Source organism: Heterocephalus glaber, unplaced genomic scaffold (assembly GCF_053883595.1).
Source record: "Heterocephalus glaber isolate CG9 unplaced genomic scaffold, H.glaber_assembly_v1.0 deba00001497, whole genome shotgun sequence".
Taxonomy (NCBI): Eukaryota; Metazoa; Chordata; class Mammalia; order Rodentia; family Bathyergidae; genus Heterocephalus; species Heterocephalus glaber.
In genome coordinates, this window is record NW_028258320.1 from 64,875,353 (window position 1) to 64,896,444 (window position 21,092).

General features: G+C 41.8%; 1 protein-coding gene across 5 annotated transcripts in view; it reads right to left on the reverse strand.

Moving 5' to 3' along the window:
* The window catches only part of Inpp5f (inositol polyphosphate-5-phosphatase F), a 106,855-nt gene extending 95,511 nt beyond the window's left edge, over window positions 1-11,344 (reverse strand). For 3 of the 5 annotated variants that reach the window (XM_087185221.1, XM_087185218.1, XM_087185224.1), the window contains exon 1: window positions 11,029-11,343. In XM_087185221.1, the coding sequence (XP_087041347.1) occupies window positions 11,029-11,125 (97 nt within the window). In that variant the 5' untranslated portion in view covers window positions 11,126-11,343. Of the gene's footprint in view, window positions 1-11,028 lie in introns of all 5 variants that reach the window. The other 2 variants (XM_087185222.1, XM_087185219.1) reach the window with 2 other exon arrangements.
* Window positions 11,345-21,092: the final 9,748 nt, after the last annotated feature.

Consider the following 21,092-nt stretch of genomic DNA (forward strand, 5'->3'; position numbering starts at 1 on the left):
CCCCATACTGAAAAATAAATAAATAAATAAACAAACTGCAACTTCCAGGATTTAGCCAAAGTCACCCAAGACAGGCTCATGCCAACATTCCTTGGCCAAATTTATAATCCTTCCCTACCAGACTCATCTCTAGAAAGCCATAAACTGGCCCAATTAAGAGAGTAAACAGGGGCCGGGGATTTAGCTCAGCGGTTCCGCCTTGCAAGCAAAAGGACCCAAGTTCCATCCCAGGTACCAAAAAAAAAAAAACATTCTTAGAGCCTCACCCAAGAAGCATAGCAATTTTTTTAGGCTATGTACCTCACCTTCTACTCTCCCAAAAACTGCACTTCGATATCACTTGACTGCTAAATCAAAGCACAGTTGAGCTAAGAATTGGTATTTTCCTTTCCTCATTTTAGAACTATTAACAGAGATGCATAAAATTAGCACTTCCATCATTAAATAGATATAACCTTTCTCCCAGCTGGTTAATCACCTAGCTTTTCCTGAAAAACTTTGTTCAAAACGAACTTACTCTTTTGCATCTAGCATTACTTGAACAGTCATGCGGCCACCATTGGTCCTCACCAGCAAAGAGGTTTGCCTTTGAAGCAGAGAACGGGGCTTTGCAATTTTATTTTACCTCGAATGAAGAACTGTTTCCAGACCAAACAAGGGTTCCAGGGATGGAGAGGAAGGGAAAAAGAAAACTGTACTATATCTTTCATTTGGCCAGTTAAACACTACTCATGCCCAAAACTTTTTCCTTTTCTTCAAAGGACCCAATTAGAATGAAGGCATTGTACATACAGTACAAAGCATTCTTTCCATTAAGACAAAAGAGCTCCATAAAAGCCCAACAGTGCACAGGGCCAGGTGTCTTCCAAGGGTTTTTCACTCTTGAAGAATAACATGAGACATTACAGTTGCAAAGAACTTCCTAGAGTCAACCTGTCCATTTTCTTTATTAGTAAGAAAAAGAGATGTTCACTGTCTTAGAAAAAAAAATGAGACCTCAAACCTCAGGACCCAATTCAAATTTCCCACAGACAACACTCTATTCTCTCTAGAATCCTATGTGTCTCACCTCCACTAGACTCCAGCATCTGTTGAGGTGGTAGTGTTTTTTGTTTTGTTTTGTTTTTGTTTTGGTACCAGGGATCGAACTCAGGACCTAGCACTTGGGAGGCAGGCAGTGGCACCACTGAACTAAATCCCTGGTCCGAAGTGGTAGTGTTTTATCCAGCTTTCTACTTTGCCTAGTAGTCAGATCTCCATCAATGTTTTCTGTTGAAAAAATAAGTGACTTCACAGAATTTCAATTTTTTTGCAATTTGGAAGGAGAAATATAATATTAAATTGGTGAGATGGGGGGGTAGACAGCTGCTTCTTCAAGAAAAGGGAAGGAACCTATAACCCCAATTTATGTAAACATTATTATGCCATAACATGAGCTAAGACAAATAAGATCAACAAGAATGAAAAAAATGGGATAGGGGAACTGGAGGAGGAGGGAGGGAGCAGGAGGGAAGGGGATTAAAAAAAATAAAAAGGAATATGCTGTAATATGTACATGTAACCGCTCTCCAAGATGACTGTAAACTACATGAACTGCAATCAAGTACAAATAAAATAAAAAGGTTTTTAAAAAGGGGGGTGGTTTGAAAGGTATGAGATGGAATAAATGCCACAGCTTTCAGAACTGAATTTAGAAGGAAGACTGACAAGCTATTGCTCTACTAAACTCACAGCTGAGCCCTGGGGGAGGAGAGGAACTTTATTGTAGAAAGAAGACTGTTTACATCTCAGTAAAAGCAATGCTCAATGATACTGTGAAACATCAGTAATATTATATGAAGGACCCTAGTTAGCAAGACAGACTCCATATTGGTGCTTGACACACACACACACACACACACACACACACGTCTGTCCTTTAGATGAACTCAGAAGGAGGAAGCTTAGAAACCTCCTCCCCTTAAAAAGTCCCTTTAGAAGTAACAATTAATCAACTATTGTTTTACAAATGTTCTAAAAGCAGGACGTTCCGCTTCTGTACCTTTCCCTTGCTTTGCTAGTTCTATCCCATAGGGGGGCCTAGAAACTGTTGGCCTCAAAGGTGTATAAAACATGTTTGTCTCCCCCCAGTCGGGGCTCGAGTCCGATGCTCGGCTCAGGTCCCGGCCGGTAATAAACTCCCGTGTGGATTTAATATCGGTCTCTGGCTGGTGCTTTCTCGCTGGGTCTAACATTATACCCACAAACTACTAAAACTGAAAGTATTATGGCATATTTACAATTTCCTACAGTGAGACCCTGTCTCAAAAAACCAAAAAGAAAACAAAATAAAATTCCCTAACATTCCACTTAAAAATTTATAACTGTCTCAAATCATATATACTACTATTGTAGAAATTCTGAAATTTGAAAGTGTAATTTAAAAGAAACTAAAACAGGCATGGAGGCACATACCTGTAACCCCAGCACTCTGGACAGCTGAGGCAGGAGAATCACAAGTTCAAGCCCAATCTGAGCAACTTAGCAAGACCTTGTATCAAAATAAAAAATTCTGCAAAGAGCCTAGAGATGTACTTCAGTGCAAAGGCCCTGGGTTCAATCCCCAGTACCAAAAACAAAACCAAACCTGAAAAACTGTTTCAAAGACTAATTCATAAATAAAATTAACATGCTTTAAAAAATATCCCACTGTCAAAGAAATCTAAAGGTAAATTTGAAAAACCTTGAAATTAAATGAAGTAAAATAAAAGAAAAAAGAGGAACACGGACTTAAAATTTACCTGTATTTCACTTTAACCAGCCTTTCCCAAGATAAATGAGTGGATGGTTTTCTGTGAATGGAAAGTTTCCTAAGGGTCTCACAGCAACCACAAAATGAGTCATCCTAACAGAACATGCAATTTAATTAAGATAGTACCAGTATGTGTTGTGAGTACTAGAATGCTGAATGTGCAATGTTTATTCTCACTTTAAAAATACTATTTCTGGGCTGGGGATTTAGCTCAGTGGTTCCACCACCTGCCTCTCAAGCCCAAGGACCCAAGTTCGATCCCTGTACCAAAAAAAAAAAAAAAAAGTAAAAATACTATTTCTACATTATTACTTAATGTTATTATCAACAGCTATTACTAACTTTATAAAATTTTCCCTATTTTGTTAAACACACTGTTTCAAACATTCTTCTCAGATCCATTATGGCCAGCTGACAGATGACTTAGATCAGCTAATGAGTAATTCTTCAGTACAGGCCTGATGATATTGTTGTTACCACTCACTCAGTATTTGCAAGGCTTTTTTTTTTTTTTTGGTACCGGGGATCGAGCTCGGGTCCTTGCACTTGTGCAGCAGGCAGTGAAACCACTGAGCTAAATCCCCAGCCCATGAAAGGCTACTTTTAAAAGGTTGTTCTAAAACATCTGAACAGGGAATAGCACAGTTTACAAAAAGACCCAGAGAAATGGTAATGTGACTTCTAACGATGTAACACATTTAAAACCCCATAAAACCATGCCAAAATGAGGTTAGACTGTGATTCTGAGAATGCTCTGAATCAACAGCACAGCTGGACTGGTTTGATTTTGCAATAGTCTAGCATCTATGTACACACATACATCAGCCTGTTTCATCATAAATCACAAGGACCAAAATTAGCAACAACCTTTTTGGCATAAGAGCCAACTTGGAGGGATGGGGGTGGGGAGTGGGGATAAAGATGTCTGTATCATTTATTTTCATTCAAAATGAAAGCAGATTTATTGAATTCCATGGCCTTTAAGAGTCTCCCTCTTTACTGAATGACAATGAGAAATAAGCATGGCTTTTTTAGTGACTCAAGAGGCAGCATTCGCTTTTGTTCTTACAGTCTCCATTTAATCCTCCCAACAAGCCCTTTGCTGCTCAAAGCATTTTACAACACACCCACTGAAGACCAGGTGCTAGAGGTCCTGCAATGAGAGTCCTCTTTCTCCATTCTGGGACTGTTCTAGGCATGGCAGGTTAGAATAGGGGAAGCCCATGTTGCTGCTGGGCATCCCATAATAGCACCAACACAGCCAGTTCTCAAAAACCCACTGTCAGAGCACCCAGGGTTTTGGCACATCCAGGCTGTACCCTAGAAAGGCTGGGTGGCATGCTCTTCTGAAGCCAGCCTTTGGCAGGTCCTGGCCAGAACACAAGGATCTAGGAACCAGGGATTCTACAAAGGTTCCTCCCATCTTTGAAGGTGGTTGCTCTAAAGCTTTTTCTCCTCCTTTCCATCTCAGCTTTGTACTCTCTGAAAGGCTGCCCCTGAAATTGAATCTAGGACTCTTGCAAAGCTAGACTGAGAAAGGCTTCAGGTTGCTCATTACTCCAGGAAAACAGTTCCCATCCAGGACATATCAAAGATCTAGCCTATATCTATTCCCTTCCTAAACTGCAGATGTTGTAAAAACTTAAATGTGATAAACTGACTGTGGCTGGAAAAACTATTAACCAATCTATTACACAATGACATTCCTTGTAACTATATAAACTAATTTTGCAAGAAGAGAGGAATAGCAGGAATAGAGTCAAAAGGAAAGCAGTAGTCATGGCCATTATCAGCCCTTTCATCCTATATAAATCTTGCCTCAATGTCCTGGCTCCGATATTTGGGGATCTATTTCTTTTCTCTATATAGGCTACTCTACAATGATTGTGATAGCTAAAGATACACTTTAACAGTTACTCATAAAAATATAAATCCTGTATCTTTGTAGTCAACAGGCAGAAAGGTTTGTAAAATGCATTTGTCAACAATGAGGAAAACCTGGCTTTGGAGCCATAGTAGATTAGAAACCTGGCTCTCCTTACTCTGAGAACTTGAACAGATTATGTCTCTGTGCCTCAGTTTTCTCATTTGTAAAAGGAAGTTTAAAATGAAACCCTCCTCTTCAGTTTTTTTTTTTTTTTTTTGGTACCAGGCATTGAACTTGGGTCCTTGCTCTTGCGCAGCAGGCGGCGAAACCACTGAGCTAAATCCCCGGGCCCCTCCTCTTCAGTTTTACTGCAGTAACGAAATAACACATATAAAGGCCTTAGAACAATGTCTGGCTCAGAAAATTGCTCAACAAAGAAAAGCTGTTATTATTAGCAAGTATTTATCTTGGTTGACAATATAGATAACAAAAACATCCCTTGATTTGTAAAACCTGATTCCAAAAATTGTCAGTCACCTTAAAAAGACTCTTTTTTTTTTTAAGTCAAAGACAAGAGGGGAGCTTTGCAAAAAGTCTTTTCTACCTTAAAATAGAAAATAAATGTACCTGCTATACAATATGTACTTGCATAAAAATAAATATACAGACCTGTTCAAGCCCATTGCTGCTTATTAGTAATATAAAATATGGGGTAAAAAGTAGCACAAGATATAAAACTGGTCATAAAAAAAAACTGAAGACCAAAGACACTAGGCAAAATCCCTAATTATTCAACTAAAACAAAAACAGAAAAAAATTTAGAATATATTTAATAATTAATTTTTATGTTAAAATACCCTCAATTTGTGAATGTTTAACAAACATAATTTTTGTAAAGATCAAAACCTTTTTTAAAAGGTAAATAAACTGAACATGGTTTTATAAAACATTCCTCAAGAGATAAATATTCCAGGGCCAAGGATTTAGCTCAGTGGTTCCAGCACCTGCCTTGCAAGCGCAAGGTCCTGAGTTCAATCCCCAGTACCAAAAAAAAAAAAAAAGAGAGATAAATATTCCATGTGGATTTCAATTTCATAACTATAATTTCTTATTCAAAAAGGTTAACTTCATATGAAACAGTAAAATAATTTCATTATAACCAAAAAAAAAAAAAGAATTTCATTATTAATACTTAACTCTAAAAAGAGAAAAACTTTGTTTCTGTGAATTCTGACAGCTACTATGACCTCTACACTTGATCTTAGCCAAAAGGCCGAGAAGCAATAACTATGACCTCTAAAAAAGAGAAAAAAGAAAAAAATGTCCATTGGTATTCATTATTTCAAGCATCACTTTTCTATATATAGGTCATATGCTTATGAATGTTGTGTGCGTGACAGATGCTTTGAGATCTTTTCCGGGTCATTCGGTCTCAGAATAGAACGAGGCAATACACACAGCAGTAAATTATGTAACACTGCCCTGTCAGACAAAGCCACAAGGACTAATGGGAGAATGAAGAGATGAGACCACATCACCATTCCCCAACAGTGGACTGTTATTATATTCCTTAAATCTTTAAATTACAATTATAATTCCCAGATAGTAAACTCAACTCTCAGGAGATTACTCAGTGTTTACATAGTACTTTATCCTTTTCCTGGGAGAAAGTAAGACTACCTAAATATTTTTCTCTGATCATCACCTTATAAAAAGTAGGTATCTAAAGAATTTAACAAAAATAAAAATAAAAAATAAAAAGTAGACATCAGCAACTATCAACCTACTTACTATCAGACTACTCATTAGCCTTTATCCAAAAAAATGGAAACACTAGAAAAATAACAATAATTGTTTAGCTAGAAGAAAAAACTGAAAAAATAATTATTCAGTGTTAAAGAAGAAAACAAAGAATGCTATCACAAAACTTTTTGTTGTTGTTTGTTTTTTTTTGGTACCGGGGATCAAACTCAGGATCTTGGGCTTGCAAGGCAGGTAAGGCACCACTGAATGATCATAAAAAAAATTTTTTTTTTTTAGTTCTTTTATTTTTTGGTATCAGGGATAGAACTCGGGACCTTGAGCTTTCGAGGCAGGCAGCGGGCACCACTGAGCTAAATCCCCAGCCCTCAATTAAAAATTTTTATGATAGGGGGCCGGGGATTTAGCTCAGTGGTGCCTATGATAGGGGGCCAAGGATTTAGCTCAGTGATGCCTGCTGCCTGCCTCGAAAGCACAAGGTCCCAAGTTCGATCCCTGGTACCAAAAAATAAAAGAACTAAAAAAAAAAAAAATTTTTTTTTTAATGATTGCTACATCAAACAGAAAATTCCCTAAGTTGAAGTACTTCTTTCTTCCTATTTCCCTATCCAACTGGAAAGAGATTTTTGCATTCCAATTAAGATATATTCAAAACAGGGCCTAAAATGAAGAATAAACATAACACAGCATCTTAACTTTTTAAGACAATGATTAAACTGACAGAAAACTTGGACTTAAATTTAACTCAATTGAAAATGCCTTCTAAGCAGGCACAGTAGCACATGCCAGTAGCCCCAGCTATTTTGAACCTGAGGCAAAAAGACCACAAATTCAAGAGCTGGGGATTTAGCTCAGTGGTTTCGCCACCTGCTGTGTAAGTACAAGGACCTGAGTTCAATCCCCAGTACCAAAAAAAAAAAAGAAAAACAAATTCAAGGCCAGCCTGGGCAACTTTGTGAGACCATGTCCCAAAATAAAAAATAAAAACAGGCTGGGAATATAGCTCAGTACAAAGGCCCTAGGTTCAATTTTTAATACAAGAAACAAAAACAAGCCTTCTGTGTTATAAGCACTCTAAAGCCTACAGTCACCAAGATGAGTGAATATGGTCCTTCCCTTGGGGAATACACTGTCCACTGGAGAAGTAGCATCACTATAGATGCTGTAAGGAAGGACTATCATGTACGCTCTTTTTCATCTGAACACAATGAAGGTAGCTAAAATTCTGCCAAAGGATGAGGGTTATGTGAGCACAGGGTAGGAGTGGCCTTGGAGTTGAGTCTTTGCACAATGAACTAGGCAGAAAGGAGACTGGGGGCCGGGACGTAGCTCAGTGGCGCTGCACCTGCCTGGCAAGCACAATGTCCTGAGTTCGATCCCCAGCAACGGAAAAAAAAACAACAGAAAAGGGACTGAAGGTAACAGTCCAGGCTACAAAAATGGTCTTCATCTTAAATATCAATACTTATTCTTCTGATGTCTCTAGTAAAAAGACTCCTGCTTCAGGTTGCTCAGGAGCCTCATGTAAAAATCACAATGCCTGGGCCGGGGATTTAGCTCGGTGGTTCCAGTGCCTGCCTCACAAGCGCAAGGTCCTGAGTTCGATCCCCAGTACCAAAAAAAAAAAAAAAAATTAAAAAATTAAAACTCACAATGCCCACAAGCTTTCTAGTTTATACTACTGCCCTGTTGTAAAGAAATGGACTTGAAGCTTGATGTGGTGGTCCACACCTATAATCCCAGCACTCAGGAGGCTGAGGCAGGAGGATCTTGAGTTCAGGGCTAGTGTGGGCTACATAATGAGTTCAAGGCTGGCCTGTACTACATAGCAAAACCCTGTTTAAAAAAAAAAAAGACAAGACAAGACTTGGTCATTAATCTATTCAACTGAATAACCAATAGGAAACAAGAAAAGACTTTAAATACTGTCAGTAAAAACAATAATAAAACTATAAAAGCTGAGGGGAAAAAGCTCAACAAAATAAAGATAATTTTAAATAATTCCATATATAGAAAAAATCTGAAAAGTACTTAATTAAAAATACCATTATTGATCTGGGGATTTAGCTCAGTGGTTTTGCCGCCTCCTGCATAAGCACAAGGACCCGAGTTCCATCCCCGGTACCAAAAAAAACCCAAACCATTATTAAACAGTAATACATAGGACCTTGAGTACTGAGTAGAATAAACTATTTGGTAAAGTACAGGGATTCTTTATTCACCAGCTAACACCTAAATATCAAAACGAGTTGTTATTTCTGAAACATGTGGCCTCTTTCCTTCCTCGAGGTTGTCTACTTTTGGTCTGCGGTCAGCTGGTAATATTTTTAAAAAGTGAGATAAACTTAATAGAACAGGCTATAGTCATTTTATTCAGGAAAAAAAATTTAAATTTGCTTTCTGATACGGATTTTGGATAAGCAGTAATCCAAACCACATAGCTTAATCCAAAAATCTAGGCCCCAGTTACCCTTTATAGTTTCGGAAACTGAGGTTTGTCCTGTCAGATTAGCTGGCAATGATCTCAAGTTCCATCCAGTTCTAAAAGTCTACTCTCTTCAACTCCAAGGAGTTGGCTCTTTTGACACCCTGGAAATTTTACAACCTGCTTTACTGCAAGCTGCATGGAAACCTCACTCCAATTTTAGGGGGAATTAGCCTGTCTACAATGTCTGTCCCAAGATCATCAAAAACCTTATGTGGGGCCGGGGATTTAGCTCAGTAGTTCTGTCGCCTGCCTTGCAAACACAAGGACCTGAGTTCGATCCCTGGTACCAAAAAAAAAAACCTTTTGTGGATGCAATAGTTTCTCCTCCAATCTAAAAAGAGGAAATAAAATATAATGGCAAGAAAATATAGCAAGAGCACAGAAAACATAACTTCTCTTTCACTGGTCTAGAAAAACAACCAGCAGGCCTTCATAAGAAAGTAGCAGGCCTGCCAAAAATTGTTCTAGAGGTCATAGAACTGTCCAATTATCAGTGTCCCAATTCTATTCTCTGGACCAAACTTCTGTCTTCTGAAAAAGAAGATGTCACCACCTGCTCTGTTGTTATGGGGATTGGGAATAAAATATTAAAGGATCTGCTCTTGGAAACCATCATACAAATGGTAAACAGGCTCAAATGAAAAGCTCATTTGAATCTTTTTACACCTTTCAGTTCATACCATGTAATTATTTCTAGATGTATAAGAACTACAAGTAAACTTAAAATGCTGTGACTATTTAAAGAATTGTATTCTCAGCTGGGTGCAGTGGCAGATGTCTATTATCTCAGCTAGGCTGAGGCTGGAGAATCACAAAGTGGAGGTTAACCTGGGCTATCTGTGCAGGCCCTCTCTCAAAAAATAAAAAGGGCCAGGCATAGTAGCGCACACCTGTAATGCCAGCACTCTGGGAAGCTGAGGCAGGAGGACTGAAAGTTCAAGTCCAGCCTGAGCGATTAGCCAGACCCTGTCTCAAAATAAAAGTGCCAGGAATGTAGCTCAGTGTGAAAGCCCTGGGCTCAATCTCCAGTAGGATAAGTAAATAGGACTGGGGATGGAGCTCAATGGTGGAGGGCTTGCCTACCACGAGTGAGGTCCTAGGTTCTATTGGCATTGAAAACACACACACACACACACACACACACACACACACACACACACACACTCTCTCTCTCACTTTCTCTAAATCAAAATGATTGGGGGGGATAGTGGATTCAAACTCAGAGACTTCACATGAACTACATCAAGCTCATTTATCAGTTTTTTATTTCAAGGCAAGGTCTCATTAAATTGCGATTTAGAGGCAAGGCTTAAATTTGGATCTTGAGTGTCAGAGAAAAAGGACTGGCTAAAATGGAAGAAGTCTCCCACTGGACTGTCAGCTCCCTGAGGGCAGCAAACAATCTTCCTTGAAAAAAACTGATAGCTCTAGACTTAGGCCTCTCCTACCTGACACTCAAACACAGGCTCGCGATATATTTTATATCACACAAAGCCGAGTCACACAAAAATATTACTATTTTAGCTGAGCATGGTGGCGCACACCTGTAGGCCCAGAACTCTGAACCGCAAGTTCGAGGCCAGCCTCGGCAATTCAGTGATTTAGTGAGACTTTGTCTCACAATAAAAAGGGCTGGGGATGTGGTGTAACGCTAAGGTCCTGGATTCAATCCACAGTAATGCCAAAAAAAAAAAGTATTTTAACAATACGGTTTAGTTGTAATATTAAAATGAAAGACAAGTGCTTCAGACCGAGCGCCTATGTGATAAGCATCTCGAAGTCACACTAATAATAAGGGAGCAGGAGCCTGTGAATGTCAACAGGGATTGTCCTGAGGAAGGTTCCGCTGGACTGGATGGATTCGAACCCAGAACTTCCCGCCAAGGACGCCGAGAAGCGCCTCCAGGTGGAGCTGGCCCGCGCCCCAGGCCCCGACCCAACCGCGGGCTGGGCGCGCGCTCGCCGGCCTCTCCTCTTCGCAGGGGTCAGGCGCGGGGAGGCCGTGGCCGCCAGCTCAGGAAACACTGACAGCTCGCTCGCAGCCGCCACCCCGAAAGGACTCGGCCGCACCCCCTCCGCTCCCGCCCGGCCCAGCGCGCCCCAGCCCGCGCCGCGCCTCACCGGGTCGGAGCTGGAGGCCGCCGTCGCGGCGGCTGCACCACAGCGCGCGCTCGCCCTGCTGCAGGATGTAGTGGTCCTTGGCTTGGAAGAGCTCCATGCCGGCCCCGCGCGCCGAGGGAGGACGCGGCCCCGGGCCCGGGAGGCGGCAGGAGCCCCGGGAGCGTCTCCTCAGCAGCGGCCGCGGAGCCTGCGCCCCGGGAGTGGCCTGGGACGGACCGCGCCGGGAAGCTCGGCCGAAAAACACCTCGGGCCCCACCCGCCCGGGGAGAACGCGCCCCGCCAGCGGCCAGGGCGGTGAAGGCCTCTCCCCCAGCTCCGCCCCTTCCCGGCTCCGCCCCCTCCAGGCTCCGCCTCCAGTCCACCGGCCCCACCCCTCCTTGGCTCCTCCCCGAGTTCCTCCGGGCTCCTCCTCCGGCTCCTCCCCGACGCTCCGGCTCCGCCTCGTCCTCTTCCACTGCCCTCTTTCTGTTGCCAGCTCCTTCCCCGGGCTTTTCTTGATCCCTGTTCTTCCGACCCCGCTCCTCCCAGGCCCCGCCTCCAGCAGGGCCGCCTTCCCTCCCAAGGCGACCTCGGCGACCTCAGCCACCTGAGCGTAGCTGAGTCTGGCTGGAATATCTATCTGCCCGCCTTCCTCCACGCAGCCTTTGGGACAGACACTCAAACGGGGTCCACCCTGCTAACGCTGGCGGGTTACTCATGCCTTCCCAAAAAAAGTCAGGCTAAGTTCCTGGATCTAGCCCAACACCCGCGCCTTTCCCTGGATCATTTCCCGAGGGCCTGAGCTCACGCAGAGCCCAGCCGAGCCGGTGAGCGGAGAAGCACAGAAGCACGGCCCACCCGGCTGGCTGCGAGATCCCAGCTCCAGCCCTGCTCTCCGCGGAGCAGAGGCATCTTCTCTTTTGGCATTTCTTATTTTGACAACAGCAGTCAATCGATAAACGCAGAGGAGCATACAACAATAGAAAATACACAAGTGTTGGCACAGGGCTAAATAGTGAAGAAAAGGTGCAGGTGCCACCGTGTCCCAAGTTAAGCAGGACTGGTCTGAGAATACTCCATACAGGAAATGAAATGGAAGGGATGTAGTTTGGCGAGGGTAAGATGGCCCGGTGGTGTCTTGAACTGAATGCCTTTGGGGAGTAAGGCGTCCAGTTTCAGATCCAGCTCAGGGTCTGTCCAGCTGTGCGATCTCAGGGAAGTCTTGGTCTCAGCTGGTGGCTGTGCTTTAATTACACACCCAGGCCTCTACATCAATGTCTTTCTCCCATCTCCTGCTTTCTCCAATGCCTTATAAGGAAATTTAAAAACACAAGGGGTAGAAGATAAGAAAGGAAAGGTAATACTTTTAACCTACTTAAATAAAAAAAGAGAGGGCCCTGAAGCGGAAGGGGTTGCACATTACCAATTATTCCCGCTCACACTGATTTCATTGTTTAATTTCCATAGCACAACAAGGGCCATGACTATAAGGTCTCGGAATCCTTGTCCGTAGTATTGTGGCTGCTAGGCTGCCCAGACATCTTAACACAAATGTCAAGGTATCACCAGCCGGCAGGTCCTTACTTCCATGCTCACGGAAACGGAGGCATTCAGTGTGAATTTACAGGAAAAGCTTTAACTGGAAAGAGAGGAGATGGAGGGGAAGGGGGGAATGGCTTGACAAAGGTCAAGGGGGCACAGATCTGGAGAGATGGATCAGACAGGCTCATTCCCAAAAGAGGCCGGGTGCTTTGTGCTGAGGTGGGTTTGGGTCTGGTTAATCACTATCTTGGGCCTGGATTTGCAGCTCTCCTGTGATCATTCTGGCTCAAAGACCGTTGTGGCTTCAGTTTCCATTAGATGATTGCTCTTCCTTGGCACAGTCTCGGTCTTGGGAGGCTCTGCTGGAATCCAGGGTAACCCTAGGTTTAGGGGATTGGAGACTTTTAGGCAGAGCTGAGTATCCACATAAATCTCTTCATCCTGCTGTCTTCGCTATCCAAGGGGGAGGAGATAGCCTTGGTAAATGTAGGGCTAATAAGCTTAGTTTTGCCAACTTTTTCTAAATGATTAACACACCTATATCCAAAGGTTTAAAGTAATAAATGAAGATAAAGCTTTGTTTTTCTTTTAGTTACCTATTGGTTATCTTTAGGCCCAAGCAAAGAGTCGCTCATCTTAGCAAAAACCTTAAGTCCCTGACCACCTCAGAAGAAAATACAAATCATGCTTTTAATGAGTAACAAGCCAAGGGCCCAGGAATTTGTCCTCTGTCCCTATGGTGGGGTCTAACTATGTCAAAGAGAATTGTGATTACAATATCAAATATTTGTGATATGAGCTGTGAGTGCTGGCACATACCTGTAATCCCAGCTAATTCAGAAAGGAAGTAGGAGGCTCACAAGTTCAAGGCCAGCCTGGACTACATAGTGAGACTCTGTCTCAGTCTCCCCTACACACATATACACATACAAATCATCAGTTTCTGACTTATTGGTGATTTCAGCCATATGTTGACTTTTCTTAGTAAAAATGAGTGAGTAATGAGAAAGTCCTACAAAGACGGTATGCCCTGCAAATTATCATTCCTTTTTAATGATTCATATTGCCAGATATGAAGAAAACAATGCTGTTTAAACACTGATTAGTTGATTAGAACTTTTCCTAATGTTTAAATCAGTAGTTCGACCCTGGCTACCTATTAGAATCACCTGGGGGATTTTTCAGACATGACAGTGCTTGGGCAAGGCATGTTAATATGTGCCTGTAATTCCAGCTACCAGGAAGCTTGAAGCAGGAGGACTGCAAATTCGAGGCCAGCCTGGGCAATTAAATGAGACCCTGTCTCAAAATTTAAAAGGACTGAGGATATAGCTCAGTGGTAGAGCCCTTGCTTACATATGAGGCCCAGGCTTCAATCTCCAGTATCATAAAAAACAAACAAAAACCAGTGCTTGGACTTCTGACCAATTAAACAGAATTTCATCTGGGTAGGATGTTGGCTTTGGTATCTTTTTCTGAGAAAAATCTGCAAGGCAGCAGCTTGGGAAAAAAACGGCAGTTTTCTATGTGATGCTGGTGACCAAAATCCAGAGTTAACAAGTAGAATCCTTAGGAAAGAGGAAAATGTGGTGTGAAGATGCTCCTATTATCTGTCTGATCCAAATCCATTCTGCTGTCACTCAGGCTTCAAATGCAAGCTCAGTTTTGGGGCATGCAAAGCCCCAGCCTGGCTGAGCAGAGTGAGTGAAAAAGGAAAATGCTTGGTTCCAGGTACAGGTCACCTAACCATGCTCCTGCCACAGCAGCCTTGCCTTGCTCCTGCGTTGGACTTTTTGAACCTTGTACCCTGCAGTTTCACTTCCTGGCTGGCCTCTCCAACCTTGGCCTCTAGCCAAGTGCCCACTTTCATCAAATTCTTCCAGCTTTCTAACTCAAGGTCTCCCTCTCCTAGTGAATTGTAATGCAAAGTTTATGTGATGCTGTTCTATTTTTAAAACATGGATCACCATTGTACTTACTATTTATCTTTTATATGCATGCTATATCTATACTGATTTAAGTATGTTCACCGAGGAGTTAGGTTCTAGCCGGTTCTGTGTGACCTTGGTCAAGCCACGTAATCTCTTTTAGTCTGATTCCTTATTAAAAGAGATGACAGGGCTAGGAGTGTAACTCAGTGGCAGAGCACTTACATACCGCCCTGGAGGACCTGGGTTCAATTCCCAACACCACCAGGAAGGGCAGGGGTGGGATCCCTAAGAGTACTTTCATCACTGGTATCACTGAATGTGAGTAAATGTGTCTGCATAGTTAATGCTGTAGAAATAATCAATATCACATGTTTTGTTTTTATTTTTGAAATGCTGGGGATTAAACCCAGTGCTTCATGCATGCCAGACCGCACTACTACTTGTCGAGTAAAAGGGCCGAAGACCAAGACCAGACCAGGCCACAGCAAGCCTTTATTAGGGGAATAGATCTGCCGAGCCGTCTCTGAACAAAGGAGAGAAAAAAGCGATATGGCCGGGGCAGGGAGAGTCTTTTATAGAGACTGGGGTGGGGTTTGTAGGGGCAGAGGTGGGGTTGAGTGAGGTAGTGACTAGGGAATGGAGGAGCCGGTGATGTCACTAGGTGGTAGGAGGTGAGCGAGTATTAGGTTACTCTCTAGGCGGGAACAGGGGCACGCTGGGAAGAAAGGTTTATTCTTTGGTGGGAGCAACCATCTTGGCATGACGTCACACAGGGGAGGGGGCAAGGCACCATAGGAAGAGGGTAGCTACTATACATAATAGCTGCTGATGTGGTGGGAGACCTATCACTACTGAGCCAACCCTCTTCAATGTCAGCTTTTTGTCTCTGTGAGTCTGTGGGTTTTGTTTCGACTGGTGTCCTTTGGTGAAACGTAACATTTGATACCATCTCCCATCTTGGGTCTGCTTGTCCATAGTCTTGTGTGTTTATGTCTATGAAAACTTTTTTTTTCCAGTTCTGGATATTGAACCTAAGGATTGCTGAACTTCAACCTCAGGCATTTTATTCATTCATTCATTCAGACAGGGTCTGCTAAATTGCCCAGGCTGCTCTCATACTTGTGATCCTCCGGCCCCAGACTCCTGAGGAATAAATTTCTGTTGTTTATAAACCCCTTAGTCTATGGTATTTATTGTTAGCCTGAACAGACTAAGATACAAGTCAAATTTTTGCATTTGGCCAATTATCAACCAATTTCTCAATGGATTTGTTTGCCTCTTCACATGGCTTCCATAAGGACAGCTGCACATTGTAAAGACCATTTTGGAGCCCTTTGGCATATAAAAAATCGTTCAATTGAGAAGTACTGTAGAGCCAGGTGTGGTGGCACATGCCTATAATCCTAGCATTCTGGGAGACTGAAGCAAGAGGTCAGAAGTAGGAGCCCAGCTTGGGCAACTTAGTGACTTAGTTTTTTGTGGTTTTTTTGGTATCAGGGATCGAACTTGGGTCCTTGCGCTTGCAAGGCAAGCGACGGAACCACTGAGCTAAATCCCTGGCCCCTTAGTGACTTAGTGAGATCCTGTCTCAAAATAAAAAATCAAAAGGAGCCAGATGTGGCTTAGTGGGAAGGCCCCGGGTTCAGTCACCAGTGAGAGAGAGAGAGAGAGAGAGAGAGAGCGAGAGAGACTAAGACTATAGACCAAAAGAGGGAAAGTTCCTCCTAAAGAGACTATTATATTGGTCAAAAGAGAGAGATTGCTTTGTTTAGTGTAGAGGAGCATCTTTTCTTCACTTTTATCCCTCAGATGTTGATAAATACTATCTTTTTAATTGTATGGACTATGGACTGATAAAATTTTCAAGGACCCAAGTTATTGCTTAAAGTAGCTTGGTAATTATTGGTTGTGTGTGTGTGTGTGTGTGTGTGTGTGAGAGAGAGAGAGAGAGAGAGAGAAAGAGAGAGAGAATATCTTTTCTACATCTAAAATTTCCCCTCTCTCCTTGCAGAGGAAAGATAATTAGCCTTTTACAGTAATTACTTCATATTTCTCTAAAGCCAGATGTCTCACTTCCTTTCTGTTATGCAGTTGCAGTTACTTTTCCATTTTAAAAAAGCTAATCTTTTTTAAAAATAGGTAGTCCTAAATAAGTAAATTTTGCAAAACTGCACTATAACAAATACACTGTCAAATAAAGAGATCCCAAGTTGCAGAACAGTGTTTTGTGATCTCTTATTTAGGTTTTCAGTGGGAGAGAGAGAGGCTATATTAAACCCACAACTTTTCTGAAATAAAACACCACATATGGTCACCTCTAAAGGATCGAATGGAAAGGAGGTAACAATAAGTGGGAAACCAGAATGCAGGAAGGAAGGTAGAAGCTTCTCCTTTTCACATTATACTCCTATACACTATTTTTCTTTTGGTACCAGGGATCAAACTCAGGACCTTGTGCTTGTGAGCCAGGTGTGGTGCCACTGAGCTCCATCCCTGGCCCTACTATTTTTATGTTTGTTAAATTTTTTTTTTTTGGTACCGGGGATCGAACTCGGGTCCTTGCGCTTTCGAGGCAGGTGGTGGAACCACTGAGCTAAATCCCCGGCCCCCCCAAAAAAGAATTTGTAAGCCACCTTTGTAAGGCTGAACACTCTTTAAATGGAGTGTAAGGAGCAGAGCCTTTTCCTACCATCTTTTCTCAGCTACAACAATAGAGTGGTTTGTTCTGCCTCTGCTGATTGCAATTCTCAGGTTGATGATCTGTCAGAGACTGGCCTGTACTATCTATCACAAATCAATAACTGTCAAATGCTATCTTCTGTTAGATAATCATGCTAGAGATTTTTCAAACAACACTTTACACTGCACCAGAAAATAACGGAAGAAATTACTTGTGTAGAGGCGGTACATCCCTGGGAAAGCTACCCAGTGGATTCTGAACCTGTCCTTTTATTCTCCTGCAAAACAAAATAATAGCGTCTGACTGTATTTCGCCATTTTGTAAGAGTGGCACTTAACGACAAAGAAATATGGGGTTTTGCCTTACCTATTACTGCTCTATTCTTTTCCCTCATTTCTTTTTGACAATCCTTCAATGAACCCCAAGACGTGCAGTGAAGAGGGTGTTAGAGAGAGGGGGTGTGCTGGGGGTGGGGGTATATGGACAGCTCCAGACTGAGCAAAGGCACAGTAGGACAGGGGTGGGGTGGAGATGTAGGGCAGGGCAAGAGTGGAATGTGAATTGCTAAACTTCCAAAATGATGTTTTTAATTATAAGGGGTAACCAGGGACCAACTGCAAAAATGTGGCAAAAACATTTTCAAAATGTGGCTTTCTAAAATAGACAAACTCGGCCAAGGATTTAGCTCAGTGGTTCCTCCGCCTGCCTCACAAGCAGAAAGACCTGAGTTCAATCCCCAGTACCAAAAATAATAATAATAATAATAATAATAATAATAATAAAATAGACAAACTCTTAGCCAACCTTATCAATAAAAGGAAAGAAAAGACTTTAATCCATGCAATTAGGAATGAAAAGAGTGAAATCACAACAGATCCTACAGAAATCCAGATCATCAATACCTATTTCAAGAACCTGTACTCTAATAAGATGGACAACTCAGAAGAAAAACAGATTGTTAGGTACATATGAATTACCAGAGCTGAATAAAGAAGATACAAAAATTCTAAATAACCCAATATTAGTCAATGAAATTGAAGATGTAATTAAAAACCTACCAAAGACAAGCCTAGGTCCTGACCAATTCAATGCTGAATTCTACAAGAAATTTAGAGAAAATCTAATGCCACTACTCCTCAAATTCTTTACTGAAATTGAACAGGGAGCAATACTCTCAAACTTATTCCTGAAAGCAAGCATCACCCTGATTCCAAAAACTAGAGAAAGACCCAGCGAAGAAAGAGAACTACAGGCCAATCTCCCTAATGAACATAGACCCAAAAATCCTCAATAAGATACTGGCAAACAGAACACAGCAAATCATCAAAAAGATTATACACCAGGGCCGGGGATTTAGCTCAGTGGTTTTGCTGCCTGCTGCACAAGCGCAAGGACTGGAGTTCGATCCCCAGTACCCCCCCCCAAAAAAAGATTATACACCATGACCAAGTAGGATTCATCCCAGGGATGCAGGGATGATTCAACATATGCAAATCAATAAACGTAATACACCATATTAACAGAGTCAAGGACAAAACCATATGATCATCTCAGTGGATGCAGAAAAAGCATGTGACAAAGTACAACACCCATTCATGATAAAAACCCTACAGAAAATTGGAATAGATGGTCTTTATCTCAATCTGCCAAAAGCCATGTGTGACAAAGCAACAGCCAGCATCATACTGTGCCCCAAAACTGAAATCTTTCACTCTAAAATCAGGAATAAGACAAGGATACCCACTATCACCACTCCTGTTCAACATAGTTCTGGAAGCATTAGCCAGAGCAATTAGAGGAGAGAGAGAGAAAGAAAAGGAATAAGGATAGGAAAGGAAGTTAAATTATCATTATTTGTGGATGACATGATACTCCACATAGAAGATCCCAAAAATTCCACCAAAAGACTAATAACCAAATTCAGTAGCGTTGCAGGAATCAAAGTCAACACTCAAAAATCAATAGTATTGGGGCTGGGGATTTAGCTCAGTGGTTCTGGCACCTGCCTCGAAAGTGCAAGGTCCCAAGTTCGATCCCCGATAACCAAAAAAAAAAAGAAATCAATAGCCTTCCTGTACACAAATGACAAACTCACTGAGAGAGAAATTAAGGAAACAACACCTTTCACAATGGCATCAAGGAAAATGAAATACCTAGGAATCAATCTAATGAAGGAACTAAACAACCTTGCCAGGAGTGGTGGTACACGCCTATAATCCCAACACTTGGGAGGCTGAGACAGGAAGATCACTGGGTGTTTGAGGCAAGCCTGGGCTACATAGTGAACTCAAGGATAGCCTGAACTACATAACAAGACCTTGTCTCAAAAAGAAAGAAGAAGAACTAAACAACCTTTACATTGAAAACTACAGTACTCTTAAAAAGGAGCTCAAAGGGAACATTAGAATACAAGGTGTCCCTTGCTCTTGGATAGACAGGACCAATACAGTCAAAATGGCCATATTTCCAAAACTGTTATACAGATTTAACGCTATCCCAATCAAAATACCAATAGCTAAGCCAGGCATGGTGGTGCAGGCCTGTAATCCCAGCACTCAGGAGGCTGAGGCAAGAGAATCACCACAAGTTTGAGGCCAGCCTGGACTACACAGCAAGACCCTGTCTCAAGAAAAAAATAGCAATTTTTTTTTGGGGGGGGGGTACCAGGGATTGAACTTGGGTCCTTGCGCTTGCGCAGCAGGCAGCGAAACCAAAAAAAACCAATAGTATACCTCACAGAACTAGGAAAACAATCTTAAATTCATTTGGAACCAGAAGAGACCTAGGATAGCAAAAGCAATTCTGGGCAACAGTGGCAAGGCAGGGGAGCGTCACACACAACCCCTGACTTGAAATTATACTACAAAGCTACCATAAATTTTTTTAAAAACCATCGTACTGGCAAAAAAAAAAGCAGACCTGAGGATCAATGGAACAGATAAGAAGATGCAGAAACAACTTCAAACCTTATCTTTGAAAAAGGGGCCAAATGCCTTTCCTGAAGAAAGACAGCCTCTTTAAGAAATGGTGCTGAAAGAACTGGCTTTCCACTTCCCAAAGATTAAACCTAGACCCATATCTCTCATCATGCCCTAAACTAAAATCCAAATGGAGCAAATATCTAAATATTAAAACAGAAACACTCTGCTAGAAGATAAAATATGTAAAACTCTTGAAGACATAGGTTTAGGCAAAAACTTTATGAACAAACCCCAATCACACAGGAAATATTACAAAGAATCAACAACTGGGACCTCATCTTATTAAAAAAAACTTTTGCACAGTAAAAGAAATCACGAACAGAGTGAAAAGACAACCCACAGAATGGGAAAAAATTTTTACCAGCTATTCCTCAGACAAAGGACTAATATCTAAAATATATAAAAAACTAAAAAAAAAAAAAATTAGACCCTAAATTTAAAGACCTAGTCCAAAAATGGGCATCTGAAATGAATAGATAATTGTCAGATGAAGAAGTAAAAATGGGAAATAAATATATGAAAAAAATGTTCAACATCATTAGTCATTTCAAGAGATACAAATTAAGACAATACTGGGCTGGGGATTTAGCTCAGTGGTTCCGCTGCCTGCCGAATGCCTACCATCAAGAAATCAACCAATAACAAATGCTGGTGGTGCTGTGGAGAAAAAGGAACTCTTCTCCACTGTAGGTGGAAGTGTAAATTGGTACAATCAATATGGAAATCACTATGGAGATTCCTCAAAACACTAAAACTAAGGCCTGGGGATTTAGCTCAGTGGTTCTGCCACCTGCCCTGCAAGCTCAAGGACCAGAGTTTGATGCCCCGTACCAAAAAAAAAAAAATACTAAAACTAGAAGTTCCATTTGACCCAGCTATTCTCCTTCTAGTTATCTTCCTGAAAGAGGGAAAAGCATCATACCACAGCAAAACACCCATGTTTATAGCACC